At 36.2% G+C, this 27,176-nt stretch overlaps 4 protein-coding genes across 9 annotated transcripts; 3 read left to right on the plus strand and 1 right to left on the minus strand.

Annotated features, from left to right (window-relative positions):
- Window positions 1-3,481: 3,481 nt before the first annotated feature.
- On the minus strand, window positions 3,482-6,039 carry LOC113781614 (vacuolar protein sorting-associated protein 51 homolog). Of its 3 annotated transcripts, none has more exons than XR_003469643.1 (3): window positions 5,997-6,039; window positions 3,864-4,130; window positions 3,482-3,749 (listed from the first exon to the last, which is right to left on the minus strand). XR_003469643.1 is itself a non-coding variant. In XM_027327577.1 (2 exons), the coding sequence occupies exons 1-2, from the start codon at window positions 3,942-3,944 to the stop codon at window positions 3,546-3,548; spliced, it is 285 nt and encodes a 94-aa protein (XP_027183378.1). In that variant the 5' UTR covers window positions 3,945-4,282; the 3' UTR covers window positions 3,497-3,545. The 3 variants fall into 3 exon arrangements, 1 of the variants encoding a protein (XP_027183378.1); XR_003469644.1 differs by lacking the exon at window positions 5,997-6,039 and having other exon boundaries at window positions 3,490-3,749; window positions 3,864-4,000; window positions 4,087-4,283; XM_027327577.1 differs by lacking the exon at window positions 5,997-6,039 and having other exon boundaries at window positions 3,497-3,749; window positions 3,864-4,282.
- Window positions 6,040-7,179: 1,140 nt separating this feature from the next.
- On the plus strand, window positions 7,180-16,656 carry LOC113779909 (kelch repeat-containing protein At3g27220-like). Of its 4 annotated transcripts, none has more exons than XM_027325692.1 (11): window positions 7,180-7,535; window positions 9,129-9,519; window positions 9,794-9,982; window positions 10,091-10,320; window positions 10,770-10,940; window positions 11,604-11,709; window positions 11,989-12,195; window positions 12,758-15,119; window positions 15,645-15,785; window positions 15,967-16,127; window positions 16,276-16,656. In XM_027325692.1, exons 2-8 carry the CDS (start codon window positions 9,298-9,300, stop codon window positions 12,920-12,922), a joined length of 1,290 nt encoding a protein of 429 aa, XP_027181493.1. In that variant the 5' UTR covers window positions 7,180-7,535; window positions 9,129-9,297; the 3' UTR covers window positions 12,923-15,119; window positions 15,645-15,785; window positions 15,967-16,127; window positions 16,276-16,656. The 4 variants fall into 4 exon arrangements, with proteins under 4 accessions (XP_027181493.1, XP_027181495.1, XP_027181494.1 ...); XM_027325694.1 differs by having other exon boundaries at window positions 15,967-16,037; XM_027325693.1 differs by having other exon boundaries at window positions 12,758-14,902; window positions 14,995-15,119; window positions 15,967-16,656.
- LOC113780506 lies at window positions 14,349-23,007 on the plus strand. Its single transcript, XM_027326305.1, has 4 exons — window positions 14,349-14,461; window positions 15,893-16,037; window positions 21,665-22,312; window positions 22,402-23,007. The coding sequence occupies exons 1-4, from the start codon at window positions 14,349-14,351 to the stop codon at window positions 22,987-22,989; spliced, it is 1,494 nt and encodes a 497-aa protein (XP_027182106.1). The 3' UTR covers window positions 22,990-23,007.
- A 3,322-nt stretch (window positions 23,008-26,329) lies between these two features.
- On the plus strand, window positions 26,330-26,867 carry LOC113781731 (VQ motif-containing protein 19-like). The gene has a single exon (XM_027327714.1). It carries the CDS (start codon window positions 26,370-26,372, stop codon window positions 26,856-26,858), a length of 489 nt encoding a protein of 162 aa, XP_027183515.1. The 5' UTR covers window positions 26,330-26,369; the 3' UTR covers window positions 26,859-26,867.
- Window positions 26,868-27,176: the final 309 nt, after the last annotated feature.

Consider the following 27,176-nt stretch of genomic DNA (forward strand, 5'->3'; position numbering starts at 1 on the left):
ATTGTAACGTAATGGGATCGCTAGTAAGCTGCTCAGTACGTTTCATAGGCATCTAAACAAGGGAATCGTAGTACAACAATATACGGTTTGGTTTGCTTTCTTTTTATCAAAGAATCATGGGTTTGCTGGGATATGAACACACGTTCCCATTCTCCATCCATCGCTAGTGTTAATTCCATATTTTATAGTAGCACAACACAAAAATACAGGCATATATGATACAACAGAAATCAAAGCCTGAAAAAGACCACGTCAAGGTAGGAAAAGAAGCATCTGGAATACCACCCAACTTTATCAGCCTTGAGAAGACTAAAATTTCACCGCTAAGGCCAATTCTGTTCAAGCCTCAGAAGGCATTTTCATCAACTAACTACTATCCGAGAAGGCAAATAACCACTCTGTTCGGCAAAGGAAATTTTGATGCTTTAAATTGGGACAGATGGCTTGCTGCTGTTGAAATAAAAAGTACCCATTGGCAAATTATATTATATTATATTAGGCCTGTTCTGCTTCAAGGGATATCTTTGTGTATTTCTCAATCCTTTGCTAGAGTTATTTTCCTCAATGTTAGCAAATCATCGGTCAATTTTAGTTCATAATTTGGCTGTTAAAAAAAGCTATAACTTCGTAACTTTGTAACCAGCCGTAGATAGACGAATTCAATGAGGTGAGGGACTAAATGGTCATTTAGCTTATGCCGGGCCACCCAAGTCATGAGGAGGGTCTATTAAAATTATACTATATCACTACTACTGTTTATGGCATACATGAATGATGTGCGTGCAACTAACTAATAAAAGAAATTTGTGTCACTTTTTTTTACTATATTTGAAATCATTTTCAAGAGAATTGGTTTTATGCTGTAGTAGTAGATATGTAGAAAATTCACTAAAATATAATATATAAATAAATAATTGTTTAGTAGTAATTCATAACCATAATTGATAGTTGTTAATAAATATTATGGTTCACTAAATAAGTTGAAAAACAAAATAATAAGAAATACATATTAGTTGAAAGGATATAAAGTACCATAAAAAAATTTACACCAACACCTCCTTTTCCCTTTATATATATAAAAAATAATATATGCAGTAGTAAATGTAGTATATATATAGGATAGATAGTATGGATTATACAAGGCAGAAATTGTAGTACGCTTACATTTTTTTTTTCAACCATCAATCCTACACTATCTTAATTTAAAGGGAAGATCCAATTGGGTCTAGGGGGGTTGATGGGAACTGAATCACCATTGGATCAGACGGGTGCATACCACACCCGTCTAAATTTTTTAAAAAATCACTTAATGTGGCAATTGGTAGGTCTTAAATGGTTGGTGGTTTAGTACGCTTACATTTAGATATGCATAGGGAGGAATAGCCATATGCATATAGCATTTCCCTGTACTAAACTAAAGTATTCTATACCTTCCTGGATTACAGTAACCAAAAAAAAAAAAAGAGTAGCGCAACTCCCATTTTTTTGCAGAGTCTAAATCGTGTAAAAGGAAGTGCAAATACCAGGGTGCATTCGATTTGAATCGAGTTCGAATAATGCATAACTCGAAATTGACTCAACATAAAATATTTGATCTGGAGTTCGACTTCAATTTACCTTATTGGAATTCAAACTTGATTTTAAGTTTAATTAAATCTAATCGAGTCTAATCAATCTCTATTGAATCCATTCAAGCTCGCATAATAAAAATTAATATTTTACATATAATTTTAAATAAAGAATTTAATTGACATTTTACAACAATAAAAATAAAAAATATATATATATTATAAAAAGCTTGATTAGGCATGTTGATCCTTCAAGTACAATAATTTGGAACTCGATTTGTGAGATCAAACGGGCAACCCAAATTCAAGTTCAAACTCGATTAAAGTGAGTTCAAATCGAGTTGTTGACTGAGTAGTTTGCGAGTTCAAGTTTAGATATTTGATTTAGCATCACCCTTAGTGAAAACCAGTGAGAAGGTAGAAAATGGGGTTTGTCATTGTTGGCTCGTGTCGGTGTTACTAATTAGCATTAAGTTAAGTGTTTATTTCACCTTGGTAATTGATTTTTATTTTCTAAACCTTTTGTTGTTGACAGTACCGTACAACTGCTAAAGATACCACTCTGTAGATGCGTCAGATTGCACTCTGACCGGTTCAACCAATCAAATTGCAAACTGATCATGCCATCGCTTCGATTCAATGAATAATTCGAAAAATAAATTGAACCGATCAAACACGATCGAATCGAGTTTTTTTAAAAAATTGTCATTATAAAAAAATTAAAAATAAAATTATGTTTTTTTTAAATAAGTATTTCAGTTACCAAAACAATAATGCAATGACCGAAAGAAATGAAAAAAATTATCCTCGTCACTGTATAGCATTGTGCGGCCACAGACAGGTTAAAATTTTTAAAAAATTTTCTCTTTTCTCACTGCATAATATTGTGTGACGACTAAGAGACGTTTTAAAAAAAAAAGAGGTGTCAAACTAAAGTGTTTGACACTTAAAAGAAAAAAAAAACATTCCCCACATTTGATTGGATGAGGTCTCGAGCACCCCCATTTTTGAGACAATTTTTTTAGATAATTTTGAGAAATTAGCCCTTATTTTCTTGTATTTCTTTCATTTTCTCTCGTTACTTATTTTTAATTTTCTTTTTACTATTTCAAAAATTCCAAACAGGTTCACTAGTCGCATTGTTAATAATACTAGGAGGAGAACACCGCGACGATGCGCGGTGTAATTTTCAGGCTTGCCCAGAAACATCCTGTTATTCAAATTAAAATATTAATTATAAAAAGTAAAATCTTTGCAACATTTACTAAAAGGACATCAATTAACCCATCTTATTTTGTAATAAAAAGATGGCTTTAGAGTTCAAACTATTGTTTTACCAAATGACATAAAAAAGTAAAGTTCAAGACTCTGACAAAATATTCATCCAATCAAACAAGAAAATTTCACGAAGAAATGCTATTGAAGTTGGCAATATAAAACTACATCCTCTAATAAACCATCAAAAAGTCAGAAAATTTGATTTGTTGATGTCCTTGATGTCCTTCAAGGATCATCATCATTACAAAGAACTAAAAAATAGCTATATTACCAGTGGGAATAATGTAAATTACCTAGCAACAAGCACTGCTACCAAACCTGTGTGAATTCAATTTTTCTAAATATCTCCATTTTTTGTTTAAACAATTTTGCTAGATGGGATTCTAGTAGCTGGCTCGTGGCCCTTTGGGTATTTGACCGGTTCATTCTGTCGTCTCTCAAAGGATTGCTGCGAGAAGAAGTGGTGCTCCCGTTACTGTCTGTATAGCAGATTCAAAGGATCTGATTGTGTCCATAATCTAGCGAGCTAGGGTAATAGTCCTCCAAAAATCACTACACAAATGTGAAAAGTAGAAATTTTGCATGTAGAAACTGAAGTTTTGAATGAGAACAAGAAATTTGGCTTCTTTGAAATAATAATATGAGATAGATTTTGAGTCTCGAATCTAGCGAGCTAGGCTAATAGCCCTCCAAATTTCACTACACAAATGTAACAATTTTGCACATAGAAAGTGAAAGTTTTTGAGCAAGAACAAGCAGTGCAAAAGATGATCCAAAAATCCATACATGGTCCAAGCACTTCTCCCCAGCTACCCGGAAGGTGCGACAAATCACTGCAGGGATGAAAGCAGGGCCATACTCATAACCCCGAGCACCACCAGAAGAAAAGGAAGAAGCTATTTCCTGACACCGTTAAAGATAGGATTTTTTAGAAAGTTTTCAGAATCTAATGGACATTACATATTCTCTAGTAGAATGCAGAAACAAACAAAATAAAAACACAGAACAGAAAGTGACCTCGGTAATTCTTGGGATAGCACTTTGCTCAATGAAAAGAGATAGTTGAGCAAGCAGAAGAACAATCCCAGGAAGGACCATTTCTCCTTGCACTCCCTGCGTCAAACTTAGATCTTGGCTACCTGACTTACTCTTGCCTGAAAGAAAAAGGAATCACTCATTGAGTTTTCTGAAGAATTCTTGAAATCCTTCTTGTACCCAGTGAATAGTTAAGTCTCTCAACTTCAATGATAGTTCAAGTTTTTCATCAAGAAGCTGACGGAAATCCTGAAATATGAAATCCATGGAAAAGACTGAGAACTAATCAAGAAGAACATAACAGGTAATCTTCCATTCAACGAAATCAGTATCATGCATTGCAGAATAAAGAACGAAGCCTCCTTTGCCACCCAAAAAAGAGAAACATGTCAAGAATTATGCAAATACGAACTTATGGGACCTGTTGAGCAACAACAATTGGTCACTGCCTACATAGTGTAGGACATCAATAGACTTCAAGATGTGGCTTTACAATATTGCAAGCATATTCATTACAATAAGCAATTCATTTAACACAAATCAACTAAGCATCAATACAAAATAAGTTTGTCTTCCTACATATGACAAAAGTTGTTCCCCGTGATGCATAAATCCCTAAACTTGTTAAACTTAATGAGTTTGAATCAATGTAATCTGGGTAGGAACACATTACCAGCATATGGCATTCATAAAATAGTGAATTGTATTTTATACAGAGAGAATCCACATTGTAGCTTTTCTGTTTTCTCCTCATAATTGGCAATTGATGGCAGGATTTGTGGTTGTTCAAGCTAGCAGGTGAAGGTATATTTACTTAAAAAATGGAACAACAAAACCTACTCCTCACCCCTACCTACAACACACACACACAAGCACAAAGGGGGAAAACAAAAAGAAACAGAGTTTCACAATGAAGTATAGCAGCACAGGCATTCATGAAAACAACCTTGATCATTACCCGCCATCCTCGAAACAACCTAGTTATTGATGTCCAACAACACTCTGTAGGCAGTGACATCAAGAGACTTCAACCTTGTTACACAGTGTAGGGGCAAGCAGAAAATGTAGAAAATCAGAGCATAGGCATTCTAGAAGACAACCTTGTTCATTACCCTCATCCCTGCCCCTCCTATTCCTTTTGATCCCCATATTTTAAAATTTTATTGAGAGACTTTCAAAGGAAATATGACATGCAATTTCAGAAGTCCTGGCTTTATCGAAAGCCACAAGCTACCAGCTCTTATCAGCAAGACATTCATACAGCCTTGAATCTGCTATACAAATTTTTCATACATTATTCCCAAATTTTTAAGCTGTTTTTTAACTGGCTAGGTTGACATTGCCAACCAAAATAAAGTTCCAACAAAAGGCAAACTACAAATTACCTAAGAAAACAACTTAATTTACTCTTCTTGCCACTACTGAGTTGATAAACAAAAAGAAAAGTAAATTATCAATAAGGTTGACAAATAAACAAAAACTAAAAAAACAAAAACAAGACATATCTCTAGAAAAAGGGAACAAGTAAAGCTACAAGCCAAACAGCAAATGTACAAGCAATAACATGTCTGAGTTGAATTCTGCAAAAAAAGAAATTGAGCTTTAGGTTCTGGCAATGTATGATTCTCAAACAGAGAACTCAAAACAATAAAAACGGAGCAAGTAAAACAAGTAAAAGAAAATAACTTCGGATCTAGAGGAAATAGGATGCCGTCACAAATTTTCACCCTTTCACTTTTTTAAAGACCAATAACAGAGGATAAAGAGAGCAGAAAGTTACAGTAAGTTACAATGAAAAAAAATCTGTTCACAAAAAAAAAAAAGAAATTAAAACATATCGTCAAGGCTTATTGAAGAAAAGTAGCATCCATTATCTTTTCTTCGTTAATCTAAGAAAGACTTAGAATAAGCAAGGCTGGCAAGAGCAAATTTATTAGGGGGAAAAAACGAAGAAGACAAAACCTTGGATCTACACTAAACAGATTAACATAGTCGAGACCAGCATGAACAATATTGGATTTTCTCATATTATAGTTGAAGAAAGAAACGAGTAAAAAAAAACACCATATTATCACAACCAAATAACCCAAAAAAATGAAAGGGCAAGAAACTAACTGTAATTCCTCCTTCAGTGGCCTTCCTTGTGTTTTTTTACCTGAGATAATCACACAAAAATTCCATAAGAACAAAATAATCATAGTAAAAAAAGTCACGAGAAAAATAAACATCATGTGAGATTTTTTACCTGGCGGGTTCTGTAGAGATTGAGGATACCAGATAATAACATGCAAAACCTTAAACTTGCACCCTGAAACAAACATGAAAAAAATCAGTCAAAATAAAGGAAAATTTTAAAACTAAAAAATGGCGAGATCAGCGGAGAGAAAATAAATCAGATAAGAAAGATCTCCAAGGTAATTATATACAAATAAAGAGAAAAATAACTGAGAGAAAATATAAACTTTTCTGCGCAGAAAGAGGGAAAAATCACAAGTTTATGAGGAAAAGGGATGTATAAAAATCAGAAACGGAAAAAGAAAAATCAATCGTGAGCAGTTGAGCAAACAAGATCGACCAAATCTTCAAGGTTCTCCTATTTCAGGATAAGAAGGAGACAAAACGGAAAAAAAACAGAGAGAATAAAAATGTGGGTTTTAAGTGTCATTTTTTTGAATAATCTTTAAAAGAGGGGAAGAGGGGAAAAATGAAGAACAAAGAGAGAATAGAAGCTGTGTGCCGTTATTCTGTTTCTTTTCTTAGGAAATCCATGGAAGGAATGGAGGAGAGAAAGGAGCCAGAGAGGCAAGAGAGAAAATGGCTCGGAGAAGAAGAGATACAGTGAGCCGGCGTAAATGAATTCTCAGCAACCCTATCAATCCAATGAGGAGGCGAAATCTCAATTTTGTCCTCATCTCAATTGATTGGGGGACGACCATCACTCTGCCAATCAGAAGATGCCACGTCAGCAATTGAAACTCAATTGAGAACCAATGGCACGCGAGTCTCACGTGATTGACGACCAAATTTCAGCCAATAAAAACGAACCACGTCAGCACAAAACCACCACACTTGACAACCCCATTCGCGCTTTTACTATATAGGTAGACAACCAGAGTATTTATTATCTCTCGGTTTTTTTTAAAAAAAAATTTCTGATTCTTTTAACTTTTAGTGTCCATATTTTAGTAGTAGGATGATGTATATATTTTTCAAAAAATGGGATGTTGGAGGACGTTATAGCCGGACAGGACAACAAACCCCTTGTTGCGGTTAGGGGTGCATTCGAAAAAATTAGTGAGAGAACAAAAGTAAACAAAGAAAGAAAGAAATGAAGTAAGATGTTGATGGGATCGCACCAGCAACGACAACAGCGCCGACATCAGCCGCAGCAACAGCAGCAGCAGCAGCAAAATCCCAACCATCGCTAACTGAACCCCCAAATTACGTCAATTAGAGTGAGACATCATCCCCCAAACCCCCATTTTCCTCTTTGCTCTTCCTCATCTCATCTCACCCCTTCTCATCTGTGTTAGTTGTGCTACTGCTATTATTCATATTCCATCAACCATCCCATTCTACTCCCATCTCATGTCTCCAGCTCTGTATTTCCCTCACGTTTCACCCTTCTCCTTCCTCTAGTTGCTACTATTTCAGGTAAACCTCCCTCCCTTCACCTAATTTGATTCTCTCTCTCTCTTTCTCTCTCTCTCATTCCTTTTGTTATTATTATTATTATTATTATTATTTTACCATTGTCTTTGCTTTCTCATTCTCCATTGGTTATGCCCCCGATCTTTGGCTGTTTCTCTCCTTTTTGCTCCAAATGGTGAAGTGGGTCTGCCTTGTTTTCTCGATTTGGTGTCAAAGTTTGTACTTTTGTTTGAGGTCTGCCACTATGAACTGGATAAATGTATGCCAATTTACATAGCTGTCTGTTATGGTAGGGTTATCAAATTTAGGCAGTTTCTCCTTGAATTATTTCTCGCTGATTTGCATTCCTGGACTGTCCAGAGCTCAGAATGACTCGGTTGAAGCTTTAACGGTGGAACGGGAAAATATACAAAAGGAAACCCTAGTGGAGTTGTTACTTCTTGGTCTGGTAAAAGGGCTGCTACCCATATATTAAGAAAAAATAGAAAAAAAAAAGTGTTTTATTTGGTTTGATCTAAGTCCCAGCTGTCTTACATCTCCATTTGGCCTTGTTGCTGACTTGTCTTTATTGATTTTGAAGAAAACGAAATGCCAATCCTGTGTTTTATTGCGGTTCTTTGCCCTAGCTGTTGCTCGCTTCACGTTTGCAATATCTATTTGTGTATGTTGATTTATGCTTCTTTATGGAAAACTTTTGGTTTTGCAAAAGATGCAACAGTTGTTCCATGTGATCTACCCCCGATTATCACTAATCTATCAACTCCGTTGAGTTGGTGTCTTTTTCAGGCTTTGTTTTGTCGACTTTCTCTACTTACATTTGTCAAAGATAGTATGCATATATTAGAACATTCTTTGATGCTTGTTGCTTCCAAATCTTTCATATGTTTAGTATTTGTTATGGTATCTGTTGATTATCTGTCTCTATCCACCTTCCTTTAACGTACTCTTTTGACCATCTCTATATTATTTCTTTCAAACTCATAGTGTGCTTGTTTGGGGTTTGTGTAGGAGTGTGTTGGATCAAATGAATGTAAATTTGTATTGAGATCAGTTTGTGAGAATCATAGTTGTGGCTATCCCCATGTAAATGATCTATTGGTTATAGTGTGGGTTGTACACTTTCATTGAAGAAACTTCCCTGAAATTAAATCCGGAATTTGAACTTTAAAACTTAGGTTTAAGCGTGAAAAGGGACCGATTGCAAGGGCTTGTCCTACATGATGTGCATTACTGTGAATAGGAAGTACACAATATTTTGGGACTCAAATTGCAAGAAAGAAAGTATTTGCTTCATCACATTCATCGTGCATTTTGAGATTTTGTTCTCAATTATCACTACCCTCTTATTTGGTTCGTGCTACTGAGATTTGCATAGCCATCCATTTTCTTCTTTGGATAATGAGGGAAAGCAGCTTCTGTTTCCACGTAATGATTGGTGTATGGTTTGTTTCTCAGTCAACTTGCCAGTTATTGTTATTGATTGCACACACCATAATTAGCGTGTTGCTCTTATTTCAATAATTTTGTTGTGCATTCTGCAACATGAAGCATGTTTTTGACTGACAACATTTTCCTTGGCTCAAATGGGGATATTAGATTTCACAGCCATCTATGAATGAATTGATGAGAGAAGAAGACGAGTGGATGATGATGATGATGGGTCATAGATCATAAACGAAAATGACTACTATTATATTTCATACAACAACAATGACAGAGAAGATGATGATGAGATCGCGACATTGTTGATATTGCGATTTGACATATGGGGAGGCCAACGGCAGCTATCGCCAAGCAGCATAAAACCACCGCCGCCAAGAAATTGCTGTTGCCCTGCATAATAGGCCTACTGGGTTTTGCTCTAATCGCAGATCTACTTTGGGCCGCTTCTTCTCCTTCTCCTGCCTCCTCCTCCTCTGCGCCCTTCATCGTCATCTCCCATTCTCCCTTCCCCAATCACACCCATTCCGCTGCCGCTCCCTTCAAGGTCCCCCCCCTCCTCCTCTTTCTCTCACCTTTCTTTTTTTTTATGCCCTCCTCTGCAAATTTCATATCTTTAGAGCAAACAACCAAAATAATAATAATAATAATAATAAACTCATAAACCCTAACACGGATATTTAGCAGCAACACTAATTCTGGTTTTTCAGTATTTATGTACCAAACCCCAGGTTGCTTTCTACTGCTACTGCTTCTGCCTTTCTTTCTTATCATTTTCCGAGTGTTTTATTTCCCCCTTGTGTACACTCTCATTTATGCAGGACAAGGACGCTGCTGACAAACATGTAAAGACCAATCAGAGGTTACTATCAGCTACCTTTTCTGATTTGCCAGCTCCCCTCTTGGAATGGGAGAAGATGGCCCCTGCCCCCGTCCCTCGTCTTGATGGTGCTGCCATTCAGATCGGCCATCTCCTTTATGTCTTTGCCGGATACAGAACCATTGATTATGTAAAACCCATTCCCACCTCTCCTTTTGTACTCTCTCTCGATTTACACCGAATATTTCCTACCTCAACTTGATTCACTATATCATCCCTTCATCTCTCTCTGCTGTAGGTGCATTCTCATGTGGACATTTACAACTTTACCGACAATACATGGGGAGGAAGGTTTGATATGCCTAAAGAGATGGCCCATTCACATTTGGGTATGGTAACAGATGGGAGGTATATTTATGTAGTTACTGGGCAATATGGCCCTCAGTGTAGAGGGCCTACTGCACGAACATTTGTGCTTGACACACAGACGAAGCAGTGGAGCAACATGCCTCCTCTACCTCTCCCTAGGTATGAATGTTCCATTCCACCTGGTTAGTTTTATTAATCTTCGATTTTATCGAGCTTTCAATTGATTTAGTTCGCATGAATTTGTCGTCCAAATGCCTCTTGTCCTGCTTCTATTTTGAGTTATGAATTCTCAAGTTGTTCTTCTTCGTTGTGTGTGTAATTTCTGGTATTTGGTCTTGGTTTTCTTGGGGACCAAATATTTCTTGTCTAGCACATAATGTTGCCCTCCGTCTTACTTAATGAAGAGCATGTTTGAAGCTGCACCTTTACTTTTGAGTGCAAGTTGGGGGTTGAATGGCCCTCTCTTATGGTTGTTAAAATGAAAGATGTGATGTGATTTTCAGCATGTACTGAATTCACTTTCCACTAGGTGTATCCCAGAATGTAACTGTGGTGTGGTTGTCGCTTCTGTACATGTCTTTGTTAAAGATTTACTCGGATAATTTCAGGTATGCACCTGCAACTCAACTCTGGAGGGAAAGACTACATGTGATGGGTGGCAGCAAAGAGAATCGTCATACACCTGGATTAGAGCATTGGAGTATTGCGGTAAAAGATGGCAAAGCTTTAGAGGAGGAGTGGCGGACTGAGGTTCCCATACCCCGTGGTGGACCTCACAGGTTTGTTTCCACTACTTACCTGGAATTAATTGTATGTCACAGTAAATAAAACAGTTAATCTGTTTGTGGGGATGAGAGTAATGGCGGAGAAGAAAGTTTGTTCGGGTTCTGTCTGTAAGAGTTCCTTTTTTTTCATTGGTTTATTTTCCAAAGAGGTTAGATTTCACTACATAAAAATTTAAGTTTGCATTTGGTTTCTTCTCTTATCTATACAATCGTGTTTTCCGTTGCTGGGAATTAAATTTCAAATAATTTAGAAAGATCAGATTTAAACATGCAAGTGTTTGATTTGTAAAGATTTGAATTTATTAAGGAGTCTATTCTCATTGTAATGTGACCATTCTATGTTGCTTGAATTTCTGATGTAATTAGACAACAAAGTTTTCTTAGCTTAAATTTGGTTTCGAAACTGTATTTGTGGATGACTACTGTTTCCGTCAAGATATGCTAAAACAATGGAAGGTGAAGAACTTATCTCTGATATTTATCATGCAATAGGGCTTTATTCTATAATTGATGGAGATTTTCTTAAAAGAAATTAGAGAAAACACTAAGGACGATTCAGAAACACTAGTTTATCAATTTGCAGTTGTAATTTCAATGAAATTTCCAGCACGAGTGAATGATCTTGTTGTTTCTGGTGTAAAAACCACATTCATGCAGGGCTTGTGTCGTGGTTGATGATCGATTGTATGTCATAGGCGGTCAAGAGGGTGATTTTATGGCAAAGCCTGGGTCTCCTATTTTTAAGTGCTCTCGCAGGAATGAGGTAATATACTTCTTTCACCTACATTAAGCACTTTTACTCGTGAAATGACAAAAAAAAAAAAGAGCAGCATAGTGCTTTATTCTTTTTCCAATTATGATTGTAGCAAGTGTCATTTTCTCTAATGGGACTTAATTTTTAATATCTCATGACATTGTTAGTTATGAGCTGATTTATTCACTTCTTCTTTAGTAGTAGACTGAGAATTTTGTCTAAAGCAAAATGAATGTTTTGGAAACATCTAAGATCTATTCTAAAGTATGCAGCTTGAGACTCTTACAGGTTGTCTATGGTGATGTTTACATGCTGGATGATGATATGAAGTGGAAGGTCTTACCGCCTATGCCAAAGCCTGATTCACACATAGAGTTTGCTTGGAAAATTGTGAATAATTCAATCATTATTGTTGGAGGCACAACAGAGAAGCACCCTGAAACAAAGAAGATTACACTTGTTGGAGAAGTATTCCGGTTTCAGTTAGATACACTGGTAAGCTTAATGTCTAAAAAACTTGATAATTAATGGTCTAATGTTTTTTATGCTAGAAAGACGCATCTTCTCCATGGGTGAAGTTCAGCCAAAAAGCCCTTAGTTAAGCTTGTTACCCGAATTCAAAAACTTAGGAAAAACAGTATATAGCCTAGACAAAGACATTAATCGTTGCTATTCTGCTGATGTTTTTCCTGCAATCTTTTACCAAACTCAGCAGATGTAACATTGGAGGTGGATTCTCAACACCCCCCCCCCCCTTCCCAAAAAAAAAAAAATGTCTGTGCGCTCATACAAGCATAAATGTGTACATGTATTCAGCATAATGTGGTGGTAAGCCTAGACTCTCCAGATGCAAATCCGTTACAGCAGGTGTTTGCTTTTGTACTGTGTCAGTCAGTCCTTGAGTATTCTTGGGTCTCTTCTATTTCTGCTGCTGGTTATTTGCAACCGATTTTGCTGGTATCTTCTCATGAAACTTCTTTCTTGATCTGCATTTGACTTTCTGAAATATTTTTCTTTATTTGTTTTTGTTTTCAATCCTGGTTTTGGACTGCTAAAGAAATGGTCAGTCGTGGGAAAGCTTCCTTATCGAGTGAAAACTACTCTTGTTGGCTTTTGGAATGGATGGTTGTACTTCACTTCTGGACAACGAGACAGGGGACCTGATGATCCAGCACCAAGGAAGATCATTGGGGAAATGTGGAGAACTAAGTTACACTTATGAGTTATTTTTTTGCCAGTTATTTGAATGTATTCAGCATATCTGCATTTTTTCTTTTTGGTCAGTTTAGAAGGTAGGTTGTAGTGGTAATGATTTGTTTACATCGTTTGGAGGAAATGGAAAAGGGGATGGGAATTGTGGGAAGGATTAGTTCCATTTTTTGATTACTTTTGTATCTTTGCTGGTATGAGATCGATATGTAGGATTGATGGTTCTTCAAGAGGGGCACACACAAGCATGACTTGGTTCACCGGGATTCATGAACTTGTATGTAGTGCTCCCGAGAAGATGTCAAGTGAACGTTGTATGATACTGGAACTTTTGATTGTCAAAGTTCATTTCACTTGTTAGAATTGCTTCCTCAATAGTGTTCTAAATCATATAGTTGGCACACATGTATATGCTCTAATGATTTCGCTCATAATTCGCCAAGTTCCTAACACAGGATCCTCTCTCTAATGATCTCGCACAAGGTAAGCAATTTGCAAGTAGAGAATAGAAGGCATTGGATTATATATTCTTTCTTCTTTCTTTATGAGTTGTAGATTGCCTCAAAGGTCATATGTCATCATATAAGGGTGAAAGCCGGGGTTCCACGTCGGCGTGGTTGTCCGCCACGTGGCAAGAGACGATTGGTTGGCTGGTGCTGGGTGTCCGGTTGTCTTTTTTTTTTTTCTTCTTTTGTGGTCTAAAAACAGTAGAGTCCGGTTGTCTTTTATTTTTTTTCCTTCTTTTTCTTTTGTGGTCAAAAAACGGTAGAGTTGTTGTTTGGTAATGGGTTGTTGGGATCAGAGATTGGCCAATATTACGGTTGTACCCCTTTGGTGTTCACCTATTTACGTTCCAACCTGTTATTGTATCTATAGGAGTTCCCCTTTTTTTTTTATTATCAAGGTGTGTTGGTAATGTGGCTTTGGCAGAAATTACGCTTCTTCTTTCTTCACCTTCCCACCGGAGCCCTATTCTATTATACCTTACAGCTTCTTCTGATGAGAGCGGTTCAATTCTCAGTGGTGAATCATGACTTTTTTTCACTGCCTCTTCCTCCTTATTCCTTGCCATTTGACTTTCATGTGGTTGTGTATTTGTCAAACAATTTTTACCCAGACTATTTCCCCCCTGTGGCTGCTCCTGAAGCGGTGAAGCAGTGATTTGGTAATGTGGTCGTTGGGCTCCTAGCCCCGTTGATATTACCATTTTAGCACTTCGCTGTGCTCTTTTTTACGCTTGCCCTTTTATTGTATTTTTTTGTTCTGCTGTTTTCTGGAGGTTGTATTGGTAATGTAGTCTTTATTGCGTCTCGCTTGCTTAGCCAGATAGAGTCGCCTTCTTGTTGGAGAAGGTGGGTGAACTGACTTTGTGTTCAGAAGCCGTACATTTCGTCCACTGTTTCTTTCTGTTCTTTCCCGAGGATTAGGTGCTTGCGATGATGAGACCTGTTGGTTGTCCCCGTTACTTTTTCAAGCATATAGCTAATTGGTATGGTGGTGCCTGTTATGTTGTTACTATTCCTTCTTATCGTTCACCATCCAGCAGTATCAGGTGAGCTCTTCTGCTCTTTTATGGACCTATTTTACATTTCCTTGCACGTTTCCCCCTTTTCTCTTCCAATCTTTGGTTGTTACCATTTCCATATCTTAAATTGCCTTGTGGATATTTTGCTACATATATGCTATTGTTTAGCTTTACTTTGCGTTATTTATTTATTGCGTTGATTTCCTTTTCATTGCCTTAGTCGTTTCCCTCCGCATTTTGTCATAATTTTTTTGTTTACTTGCCTTGCTTTTATTGCTTTTTTTTTTCCCTTCTAAGACATTACTTGTTCTGCTTTATTTTGTCTTATGTATGAATAGTTCTTCATTCACTGCTCGTTTCATGCTACAGAGTCACTGCAAATAGTATATCATACTTAAATATTGGGGTTTAGGTGCACTGCAATGCTTATTATAAAGGGTTGTTTTGCTCCCCTTTGAAGGAGAGACGGTTTGACTTCTTCACTTAGTCTTCTGCATTTAGTATTCTGATATCAAGAGAAACAAATGATTTAGATTTATATGTGAGATGATGCTTTACAGAGATTTGGTGTGAAACAAAAGAAGAAGATTGCTTCTTTTAAAACCTCAGTTGACGTACTCACGCTTTCAGCAACGCCTATTCCACGAACCCTCTATTTAGCTTTGACTGGGTTTTGTGATGCCAGGTAATTTTTGCTCATTAAAATGAAAAGTTTCAGGTGCTAAATTCTTGAGTAAATTCAAATTGATGTGAGTTGATATTCTGCTACGTCATTTTTATGATCTTTTACTTGATAGGTAGTTCCAGTCAATGTTCTATTAAACTAATTATCTCTAACCACTGCCTGGGCCACTGTTTGCTGTTTTGTCCTCAGGGGGTTGGGTGAGTCTTGTGTTTGTGTGAATAGGAGGAGCTGGTTTTTGCACTCTGTTGTTTGTCAATGGCGCTCCACTTGACTTTTTAACCATATGAAAGGATAGAAGTACCCCTATCTTTTGTCCCTTTACAGCCTGAGTGAAAATGGAGTGGTGTAATTACAAAGAAACATATGGGCTGGTGATATCAGCTAATACCATTTTGAATATGGAGTGGTTGTAATTAGACTAGAATATGGGCTGGTGATCTCAGCTAATACCATTTTGTTTGTGCAAGTTTTCTTGAATGTGATGTCCTTATTTTTTTATGTATATTTTGTTTCAACCTTTTGCAGTTTAATATCTACACCACCTCCTGAAAGAGTTCCTAATAAGAACCCGTCTTTCATCATATTCTAAGGAAAAGATGATATCAGCTACAAAGTATGAGCTGGACCGAGATGGACAGGTTTTTTATGTGTTGCCCAGAATCAAAGGTGAATTGACTACATTGGCTTTCTTGTTATGACCTTTATATATGATTTTAGACAGTCATCAGGAGATTTATGTCTCATGTGGTTTTAACTTTGAAATTTCTGAGCAGTTTGTACGAGTTTCTTAGATGGTGTTCAGTTACACCGACATTTATTATTCATGGACTTGTGAACTATTTTATAGGGCTTGAAGGAGTCATGGAGCTTCTTGAAGAATCGTTTCCAGAGGTTGAAATAGCTATTGCTCATGGAAAGGTAATTCATTGCTTGAAGCGGAGAGCTAGATCTATGACCACTTCACTCAGCATGGGTAAAATACAAAACTACAAAGCACCAAACCACTATGTAAGGACTGACACCATTAAGAACAAATTTTAGCAGCTTTGTATGAGGGAGACTTGAATTCAGTTAATCACATTGGCAAAGGTGGTTACAGAAGTTTATGATAACCTGCTATGTTGTTTGTTAAGTTTTGATATCTTATTTCCTATAGTGAAACAAGACAAAGAGGGATGCATATGAGGACAACGAAAGCACTATGAGCCACTAACAAAGTTCTTCAAGTATAATGACTGTCTTTAGAAGGCACAGAACTGGAGATGGGAAGAAGATTAACATCACAGGGCCCCAGAAAGTGGTTTTGTGAGAATGAAATGTCTAGATGCCATTGTGTGGAAAAATACACGATTATATGATGTCATGTAGTTTAGGATCTTCGGATTGAAGTATTGCGTGCATTTAATCCATCCACATGAAACAAACATTGTCCTTTTGAACTTTTGTAAATTCTGAATTCCTGCGTAAATAGGATTTATAGTCATTCAGATCTTGTTAATTATTAATAAAGAGTTTGGATTTTGATGGGTGGCAGATATTTCTGTGCTTTAGGATGGGTATATTATAGTAAAACTTTTGACGCTTTTGGGTTTTCTCCAAGCAATATATGCCATTACATTCTCTTATTTGTCTATGGCTTTTGCTGCATATTTAATGATGTAGATACATTGCCACTGATAGAACTTAGTTTCGAGCCACTCTAATATTGAAATTAGAGATCAGTGCTTGGGAAGCTAGAACCATTTTGAAAAGTATATTTAGTCTATGGGATTGATTGGTGAATTATTTAATCCATTATTAGTAATGATATTTTATTGAAGCCAGTGGACACTAGCAGCATTTGATAGGAGAAAAGTAGGTCTGTCTAAAATTTGTGATATAAATTGATTTGTGCATGAAAACTGATGTATTAATGCCTTCCTACAACTAAAAGTGTATGTGAAATTAATCCTCTTAAACTATTTCATATATATATACTTTTTTCAAATTTCTTTCGATATAACATTTTCCACTCTTCTTCCCAACTTTACTTGTTTCTGGTCCTCCTAAATGCCAAAATGTTAGATTTTGCATTTTGATGCATTGTGAAAGCCTCTGTTCTGTACCCATGCATGAATAACTTCTTAACAAGCATAGGTTATAAGGCAGCTGCCCAGCAATGAGAGAACCGTACTCTTCCATCTCCAGTGCAGTAATCCTTTTCGACAACCAAAAATAATGAAACAAAAAGAAGAAAAACGAAAGAATGTGACTTGTGGTTATCACCAATGGTAATTGTGGTTCTTTTGTTTGTTGTCATCTCGTAAATAAATCCTATGCTGTTTCTGCTTGGTAGATCATTTTGTTCCCCGTGCTGCAATGACTGTAATGCCTACTGCTCAAAAGGAAATCAAACAATGGTTTGTATCGAAACGAAGATTGTGGCTGCCTGTACTGTATAAACCTATGAAAAGTACGATCTTGCACATATTTCTCTCACAAAAATCAACTAGAACCTCTTGTATCGAAACTTATTTGATTTTCATATTTAGAATGCCTGTAGAACTAGAACCTCTTTCAGATGACTATTCAATATTTATAACAAAACTGTATTGCTCAAATAATTTTACTCTGTTTAGTATTTCACTAATTTTCATTCTCACCATGATCATTAACTAACCATTAACTGGGCATATATACAATATATTTAATCACAACGGTAGACACCACCTTGTATGTCATCACATCAACGAAGTCTGGTCGATCTCAGGCGAGGTAAAAATTTTACAGGCAAGAAACATTTCCAGCCGAGTTGCTGTAAAGTGTAACGTAATGGGATCGCTAGTAAGCTGCTCAGTACGTTTCATAGGCATCTAAACAAGGGAATCGCAGTACAAAAGTATACGGTTTGGTTTGCTTTCTTTTTATCGCAGAATCATGGGTTTGCTGGGATATGAACGCACGTTCCCATTCTCCATCCATCACTAGTGTTAATTCCATACTTTATAGTAGCACAACACAAAAATACAGCCGTATATGATACAGCAGAAATCAAAACCTGAAAAAAAAGAAGCATCCGGAATACCACCGAATTTTGTCAGCCTTGAGAAGACTAAAATTTCAGTGCTAAGGCCAATTCTGTTCAAGCCTCAGAAGGCATTTTCATCAACTAACTACCATCCGAGAAGGCAAATAACCACTCTGTTCGGCAAGGAGTTCCCCGGTTAGTCCTCCTCTTTTTTTTTTTTTTTTGGGGGTCCCTTTTTAATCAGCAAACCAGTCATGTCTTTTCCTCTAGGATTGCTCCTTAACGAAGGCTATCAACATGAATCTTAATGAAGCACTTCACAGATACCTTTTCTTTAGTCAAACATTTAACCTACAATATCATACTAGGAAAATCCTTTATCAAACAATCAGACCAATCAGACTCCTGATAAAGGCCGAACATCATATTAGGACCAGGTTTCTGATGAATCAACCTGGGATCAGATTCCTAATGAATCAACCTCAAATTGGTTCCAAGCAACTGACGAAAATTCAACACTAGATTAGACCCAAACAACTGAAGTCCAAACTCTAGAAGATGATGAAAATCCATTCTTGATTCCTGGAGATCCTGCTATGCACCCTACTACTCAACCCTTTTACATGAAACTCAGAGATAATGCCTTTTCATGACTCTAGGTAGAGTACCATTCTTACGGAAATGACTGCAAAGAATCTAGGATCAGAAACTTTGATAGTGTATTTTTTAACCATGATACTGGTGAAAGAATCTCAATCTACCTCATACGCAAATACAACCATGTCAGAATAAGAGATTCAAGCTGCTCTGCCCAAACCCTGAAAGAACAATATGTTTCATGAAAAAGAGGAATATTCAAAGAATGATTCTCAACGAATACTTGCTCAAGAAATGGGGAGTCAACGCACAACATTACAAGGAATGGATTAAAAAAACATTAGAAGAGTTATTAGCAACTATTTGCTAAAAACAAATGGTTGCGAAAGACATTCAAACTGTCTCAAATGAATTAAGAGCAACAAAATCAACAAGAAAAATCTCACTATAGCACCGGAAGTCATTATAATGGTCCGGTAAGTTACTGAACAAATACGGCAGCAAAATCGCACTATACATTGTAGTGTGTGCTGTAACGGTACTATACATTGTAACAAACAATAAAAATCACTATAGCGGTACTGTAGTAATACGAAAAAATTGCTATAAATACCTCTTAATCCCAACACAACTCTTAGACAACTCTTCTTCAAATTCTCTCTCTCTCTAAACTTGAAAAACTCTCCTCCTTCTCTCTAGAATACAAATTAGTTAGGTTTCAAACTTAGAAATAAGTTTCGATCAAGGATCAGGCAAGTTTCAAACTTGTAAGTTTTTCTTTCAAACTTTTATTCAATAACATTTTGTTGAATGGTCGGCTAAACCAGCTAGTATTCATATTCACTTACTTGTTTAGATGTTCTATTTATATTCATAGATCTCATTACTGGTTATAGCACCTGATCTGTTAGTGACAATCCAACTGAGATCCACTTCCTTACTCTTATTGTTTATGTTCATTATTTTTCTGGTTTAAGGGGCTAACCTTATCCTGCCATATATATATATATATATGTGTGTGTGTGTGTGTGTGGCAATTCATACTTCTAGTCAAACCTATATTGAAGAAAAGCCAACTGGGCTAAAGGGAGAGGATCTCACATCTAAACCAAAGGGATTGCACTACTACACACCCTTAGAATTTTTTGCAAGTGCAAAGATTTGAACTCTTGACTTGTAGTCAGGCCTACACCTTATGCTTTATTTGGTGACCAACTCATCTAAAACGAGTTGGCTTTATAGTAGATATATATGCTTTATAGTGGAATTGCACCTTGTGTTTCGCGTGATGACCAACTCATCTAAAGAGAGTTTGGCTATCTAGTAGCTACATAAGCTTGGCAGTGGAATTGTGGAGTACAATTCGTGGCCCAAATCAAGGTGAGCTTTCCAAATTTCGGACTTTGACAATAAAAACAAATGAATTAAATTGAATGACTCGGATTGATCTTAGCTATTATATTTATGGCTTGACGTGGATGATCAAGCATACTATGTAGGTGCATAAGTTCTTGATCTAGCTAGTTTGACCGTACCCTATTTCTACTACATCTAATTAACATGCTTATTTAATGCAGTTCACTTAGTGTGAATTATTCCTGTAATATTGTCGATTGGACTTCTTTTGTTGTTTATAAAACCTTGGGGAATTGTTTTTTTCCTTGATATGGATTGGGGTACCCTGGCGCATCATCTCACATGCATATCGGCCTAATCTATATTCCATATATGGCCCCAACGTGCTTGTGAAATGTGGCAACTGTGTACCCAATCCATAATAGGCCCTCCCTGGGAAATTCCATACGACCACTCCTTAACGTGTTTGGTGACCTCTAAAACGCATAATTTGAGGTGTAAAGGAGATTAATGTATTTGGTCTCTGATGGCATGGCCTTAAAAATTCTTAGTCCCACGTGAAACAAGTTCTAATAGTCTTCCACTTCGATTATGGTCATGAGAAAAAGATTGTTGTTAACTTTTAAATTTTTAATCACCTGAAGAGGGTGCTCGCTCATGTACGACTAGTGTGAAAGAGAGAGGCAAGTGCCTTCGTGTGATAAACGTTGCTTTGGCTCAATAAAGCGTGCTACTATTATTTTGTTTGGTAAGAACCCATTCGTTTCAATTTATTAAGTCAAAGGAAGAGTTTTCGTTATTTTAAATCTCTTAATGATTGGGGTCACTTCTATTGTGCACCCTTCAATTATACCTCAATTTCTACTTTTGCTCCTTTAAGTATAAATGGGGATACTTTAGTGCTTAAACTATAAATACCGTCTCATTTAAGTACAACCATTAATGAAATCCCTAAAACTAATAAAATACTTGTAACAAGCAGAAAATAACATTAAATAATAACCAAAAAAGTTCTAAAATTAGAGGAAGGAAAGAATTTTAAGAATCAAAATGACAATCGAGATATAGTTTCAGGACTAAAATGTCACAAATTAGAGTTTAGTGGTCAATGTAAGAATTGGGGTATAATTTATGGACTAAAGCGTCCCAATTTATAATTTAAGAACCAAAGTGTAAATCAAAATATAATTGCAGGGTGTAAAACAAAATTAACCTTAATAATTATTGTGCCACCTTTTTGCATCCTTCTTCACAAACTATCTGCGTGCCTTCAGCCTTGCCCGAGCTAAATGTACCATCTTTGTTTCTTTACTGCAACTATAACCAGCCACGGATTTAAGGGGGGGCTGGTGGGGGCTTAAGCCCCCCCCCAAGGCGCCGGAAAACCCGTGGCTGTGGTGGTGAGATATTTGTTTGGTTTGGTGGAATTATCAAATCAGTTGGACATACGTGGAAACCCGTATGGATTGCTTGCCGCGCACCCATTGGCGCCACTGGTGTCACTGCACCATCTGGACTACGTGCAGCCCCTGTTTCCGGGCACCAATCGCATTGACTCCGTCAAGATTCTGGTTGAGGCTTACAGGTCCGACCCAGTGAATTCTTTGTCTATGTCTCTATGATTGTCAATTTAACTGGAGCATCATGTAAAAGGAGAGATCAATTAAGACAAATAGAACATGATAAGATTGTTACACTTTTAGACAGTGGAGATATTATTAGTGGAAAAGGCAAAAATCAAGAAACTAGTTTAGCAAGACCAGGGGATACTCGTTGGGGATCACACTATCTAACATTACTTCGTCTATCCTCTATGTGGGCTTCGGTGATTGGAATATTGGGAAATATACAAGATGATGCCACCACTTCTGACAATAGAGGTATGGCCAGGGGTTTGATTGATAGAATGAATGATTATGAATTTGTTTTTGCATTGCACCTGATGAAGTATTTATTGGGAATCACAAATGACTTGTCACTTGTTTTGCAACAAAGGGATCAAAATATTGTCCAAGCCATGAGTTTGATTGATACTATGAAATCTCAATTGCAAGACTTTAGGGAAGAGGGATGGCAAATAATTTTAGATGAAGTCAACAATTTTTGTCAGTTGAATATGATTCCCGTGATTGATATGGAAGACAGTATAGCAATCCGTGGCAATGCCAGGCGCAGTCGCAGAGGTCAAACCATCACTAATTTTCATCATTATCGCGTGGAAATTTTTTGTGAGGTATTATTTTTGAAATTATTATTTTATTACATTTGTTACTTGTTAGCAGATTTTCTTAGTTATTAATTTTATTATTGTTGTGATGTCAGGTTGTTGATTTAATTATACAAGAGATGAATAATCGTTTCTCGGAAGTTAGCACGGAATTGCTTAGTTGCATAGCATGTCTTGATCCAAAAAGTTCTTTCTCTCAATTCAATGTGCAGAAACTACTCCGTCTTGCTGATTTATATCCTGAAGACTTCTCAAGTAACGATTATTTATATCTTGAGTCTCAACTTCGAAATTATATTTATAATGTGCAACGCGATCCTCAATTTTCAGAAGTTGGAGATTTGGGAAGTCTTGCTCAACAAATGGTTAAAACTGGTAAAAATACAGTTTTTCCATTGGTTTATCGTCTGATCCAGTTGGCATTAGTTCTACCAGTTGCGACTGCTTCTGTTGAAAGAGTATTTTCTGCAATGAATATTGTCAAGACTGATTTGCGCAACAAAATGGGAGACGAGTGGATGAATGACTGTCTGGTTGTATACATCGAGAAGGATATTTTTGCAACAATTGAAAATGAGCAAATATTGCAGCGTTTTCAACGGATGAAGACTCGCAGAATGCAATTGCCTCCTCTTCGTTATTCGAGTGCAACAACTACCAATACTTCAAGTGTTAATCAATAACAAATTTTTGGGTATGTATAATTATATGTTTTTATTATTTTTATAATTATTGATTCTAAATTTTACTTATTAAATATATTTATTTCGTCACAAAAAAATTTTTTTAATACACTTCAGCCCCCCCAAAAATAAATTTCTGGGTCCGTCCCTGTACACATTGATACTTTTTACCCTTCCTTACATTTATGCACTTTTTCTTATTAACTTTATTTTTTTCAAATTTAATATAAAACCTGCATCTTAACAAGTGCCCATTTATTAGACATAAATATGTTATAAATGCATTGTACAACAAACAAAAAAAGATCCAATAATAGAGGCTAACTAATAAAAAATTCACTAATAAAACAACATGTGCTAGATAGAGACTATGGTGCGAGCTTCTAAAGTGAAAAAATGTTTGCTGTAAGAGCATGGTTGACGCCTTATATACTGTAAAGCTAATTGATACAAATTCGTGTAGATCTAACAATGAGCAGATGACCTAAATAGTCCCTTAACTACTTGGATAAAGCCAAAATCGTCCCTCAACTTTATTCTTAATCAAGATAGTCCTTTAATTTTATTTTTTTTTTTAGCCTCCCACCCTTTCCCACACTCTTCCTATCCCCATCTGCCACTTTTACTATTTTGTTATGGCTAATTGGATTCTTATTTGGTTGAGCCACCCAAATAGTACTTAGTTGTGTTTGGATTGCATTTTTCTAGATTTTTTGTAGAAAAATTACTGTAGCGATTTGATCTATGTGAGTTAAAAAGGTAATTGGGAAATGTGATCACGGAAAAAGTAACAATTTTTCAAAGCTGTCCAAACAAGGCTTCTCCACTGATGACTGGTTACAGCGGAGTGCAAAATAAAAAAGCCATCCACAACCCTTCTTAAAATTAGGGAAGCCTGATTTACTGGAGCAAATTGCAAAGAAAATGAATCAGAGAGTGAAATTTGGAGCCTTTTTAACAATATTTTTAAAATACAAGGACTATTTGTTGAAAAATATTTTTTAGTGTAAATTTGATTCAATTTCTTTGTAATTTGCCTGATTAAATCCAATTTTATTTTTTAATTTTAAGACAGCTATGTGTGACTTTTCTATTTTGCCCCGCCTTTGACTAGTCATCAATGGAGAAATCTTACATTTTGGGTGGCTCAACCAAATAAGTTTTCTATTGGCTACAACAAAGTATTTGAAGGAATAAATTGGCTAAAAACAAAATTGAGAGACCATTTTGATTTTAGTAAAATAGTTGAGTCATATTATTTAGGTCACTTGCGGTACAAAATTAAACTAATGTCATTACTAACAACTATTGTCCATTGGCCCAACTAGGTTTGCAAACGAGTCGAACTCGAGCCGAGTTTTGGCCTAATCGAGCCAAACTCGAGTTAATTTTGTAAAGCTCGAACTCGAGCTCGAACTCGACGAACTCAAAATATCAAGCTCGAGCTCGACTCAAATTCGAGTCTTGAGTCGAGCTTGAACTCGAGCTCGAGTTTAAAAAATAAAAAAATAATTATTATTATTTTATTTTTAAAAAATAATTATTATTATTTTATTTTTAAAAAATAAAAAATAAATATTTATTTTTAAAAATGAATAAAATAATAATTTTTTAACAAATAATAAAATATAAGAGATATATATGTAATTTTACTATTAAATAAAAAAATAAAAAATATATATAATTGAGCTCGCGAGCCAACGAGTTTAATGTTTTTGAGCTCGAGATCGACTTAATTAGCTCGAACTCGACTCGAACTTCGAACTCGATATTGACGAGCTCGAGTCAAGCTTGTATTCGAGCTGCTTGCCATCGATTCGCGAGCGGTTCGATTCGTGAACACCCCTAGGCCCAACGTCATATCTAGAGTCAGTTGAGGAATACAAGTAGATAACAATCAGTTTGCAGGTCAAACGAAAAGCAGTTTAACTGTACGGTACCATGTTGCTGTTTAAGCAATCAAAAAAACAAAAAAAAAAGGAGGAAATATAGATCCTGTATTGACGTTTCATTTGGCAACTTCCATTTGGCCCTGGCCCCTGTCCTTATCTATCGTCCAACTATACCAAGAAACACAATTGAGTTGCGGCTGCTAGAGGACAAATGCAGAAATTTAGGCAGAAAGTGTGACATTGTGGAAAAAGGCAATCATATTCATCTTGTTTGCATGTTTTAGGTGACCAGGAATCCGGGATAGAAAACCACTGAGCTTTGCCTCAATGATCCAAAAAAAAAGATTAAATTTCTCTTTAAAATATAGATCGGGAATTCGAATATCATCTATAATTAAAAAAAATTCAAAAGAAATGTCAAAATATTCATTTGATCTAATCAGAATTAGAAGTGTCAAAGCACTCATTTGATGTAATCAGATCTGTATATCTCCTAGGAATTCAATATAAAAAAATGAGAAAACAAAAACTTTATGTCCCAAATTGAACAAAAGGGAGAGAGAAACAAAGGAGAATTTTACATGCAAAACTAACAAACGATAAACAAATAAGAGTTGGTCTAAAAAACAAAAGAAACAAATAAGAGTATTATAAATGAATCCATTCTAAACTTTACATTCATAAGGTAGACCTACCAAAATTTCCTTTTTCTTTTGCTTCCTATTTTTTCTTACAAGTAGAATTTTTTCTTTTTTTTTCTGCAACGGTAGATTTTGTATTGATTAGCAAAAGATGTACACCTAGTTTTTCTTACAAGTAGAATTTTTTCTTTCAATGCTATAAATTTCGAAATCAGACCCTAAATGACTATGAACAGAATAAACAGCAAGCCATAGTGCTGTACATAAGATTAATTGAATTTCTCCATATTTCTGTCCAGAGAGTTGGCCTGCAAAAATTCAGTATGATATCATTCCTAAACTAGTACTCCATGTCTTTTTTTTATTGATATCTAGTTCTTAAAGAATTTCTTGAAAAATATTACTGTTACACTTTCTGTTTAGTCATGTAATTAATACAATTGTATGCATAACATGACAAAACTGGTTGGAAGATTAATATCTGAAATCCAAGAGGTTGACTTGCAACGATGATATCCCTCTCAAAACAACTTTGTTGGAAAGAAAAAGAATAGAAAACTGCTAAATGTGCAAAATTTCATAATTTATTTCAACTTTGACTCTATGGCTTAAACCAAAACAGCATTCTTAAATGAGTATATCATTTCCACACTCCTAACCAAAATTATAGTCTAATAACTCATAAATTATTTTGACAATCTTCCACCTTTTCTCCCCTTTCTCTTCCATCTATATATATGATTAAGGACCATATAGTATATACATCTTCTTTAAAACCATATGGCCAAAGAAAAATTAGTTTCAAGATAAAATAAAGTTTGAATGAAAAAAACCCTTCAACAAGAAAATGGGACAGTCACCGCCGGAACTAGGAACATATTTTCAGGTAGACAAAACCACCTTTAGAGAACTAGTCCAGAAGTTAACCGGAGCAACCGGTAACTCCACCAACAAACCACCGGAAATCCAAAGCCCCTCAACTTCACCAAAACGCCACGGCCATATTGACCCACCCGGTGTTCGTAGGTCACCGCTCAAGCTTCGAGAAAGAAGGCAACAAACTGCCATGCGTAAAATGGAGATCAAACTCGGCCTTAAAGCAGCTGGTGAATCAGTGAGTCAGCCCGACTCTCCTGGCTGCCCGCCGACGCCAGTGCATAGCCCCATGACGCCACTCGGGCGTAACTCAGTGGTCTCCACCCGAGTTGGGACCGAGTCACCACCCTCTGAGGAGGAAAGAGCTATTGCGGAGAAGGGCTTTTATTTGCATCCCTCCCCAAGAAAACCGGAGCCGCCGGAGCTGTTAACTTTGTTCCCGTTGACATCTCCAAGATAAGAGCCTTGGGCTTCGTGTTTTTCTTTCTTTCTTTTCCTTTTTTTTTATTGCTGATTTCAGCACTTTGGTTGTTTATGATATATTCGAATCGATCAGAAAACAATCCATTTCCTTTTTACTATCTTTAATGCAAAGATTTTGGTACCCGTAACTGTTATTTAATATCTGTCATCTAAAATTCTGTCATTATGTCTTTTTATTAAAAGGTTATAAAAATTTAATGGTTTCAATCAAGTCGAGCAATGTGATAGAAATTTACAATAAAATGTACTTAAATGCTAAAATTGTCAGTTTAGGGTCCACTTTGATAGGTGATAT

This window comes from Coffea eugenioides, chromosome 8 (assembly GCF_003713205.1).
Source record: "Coffea eugenioides isolate CCC68of chromosome 8, Ceug_1.0, whole genome shotgun sequence".
In the NCBI taxonomy this organism is placed as follows: domain Eukaryota; kingdom Viridiplantae; phylum Streptophyta; class Magnoliopsida; order Gentianales; family Rubiaceae; genus Coffea; species Coffea eugenioides.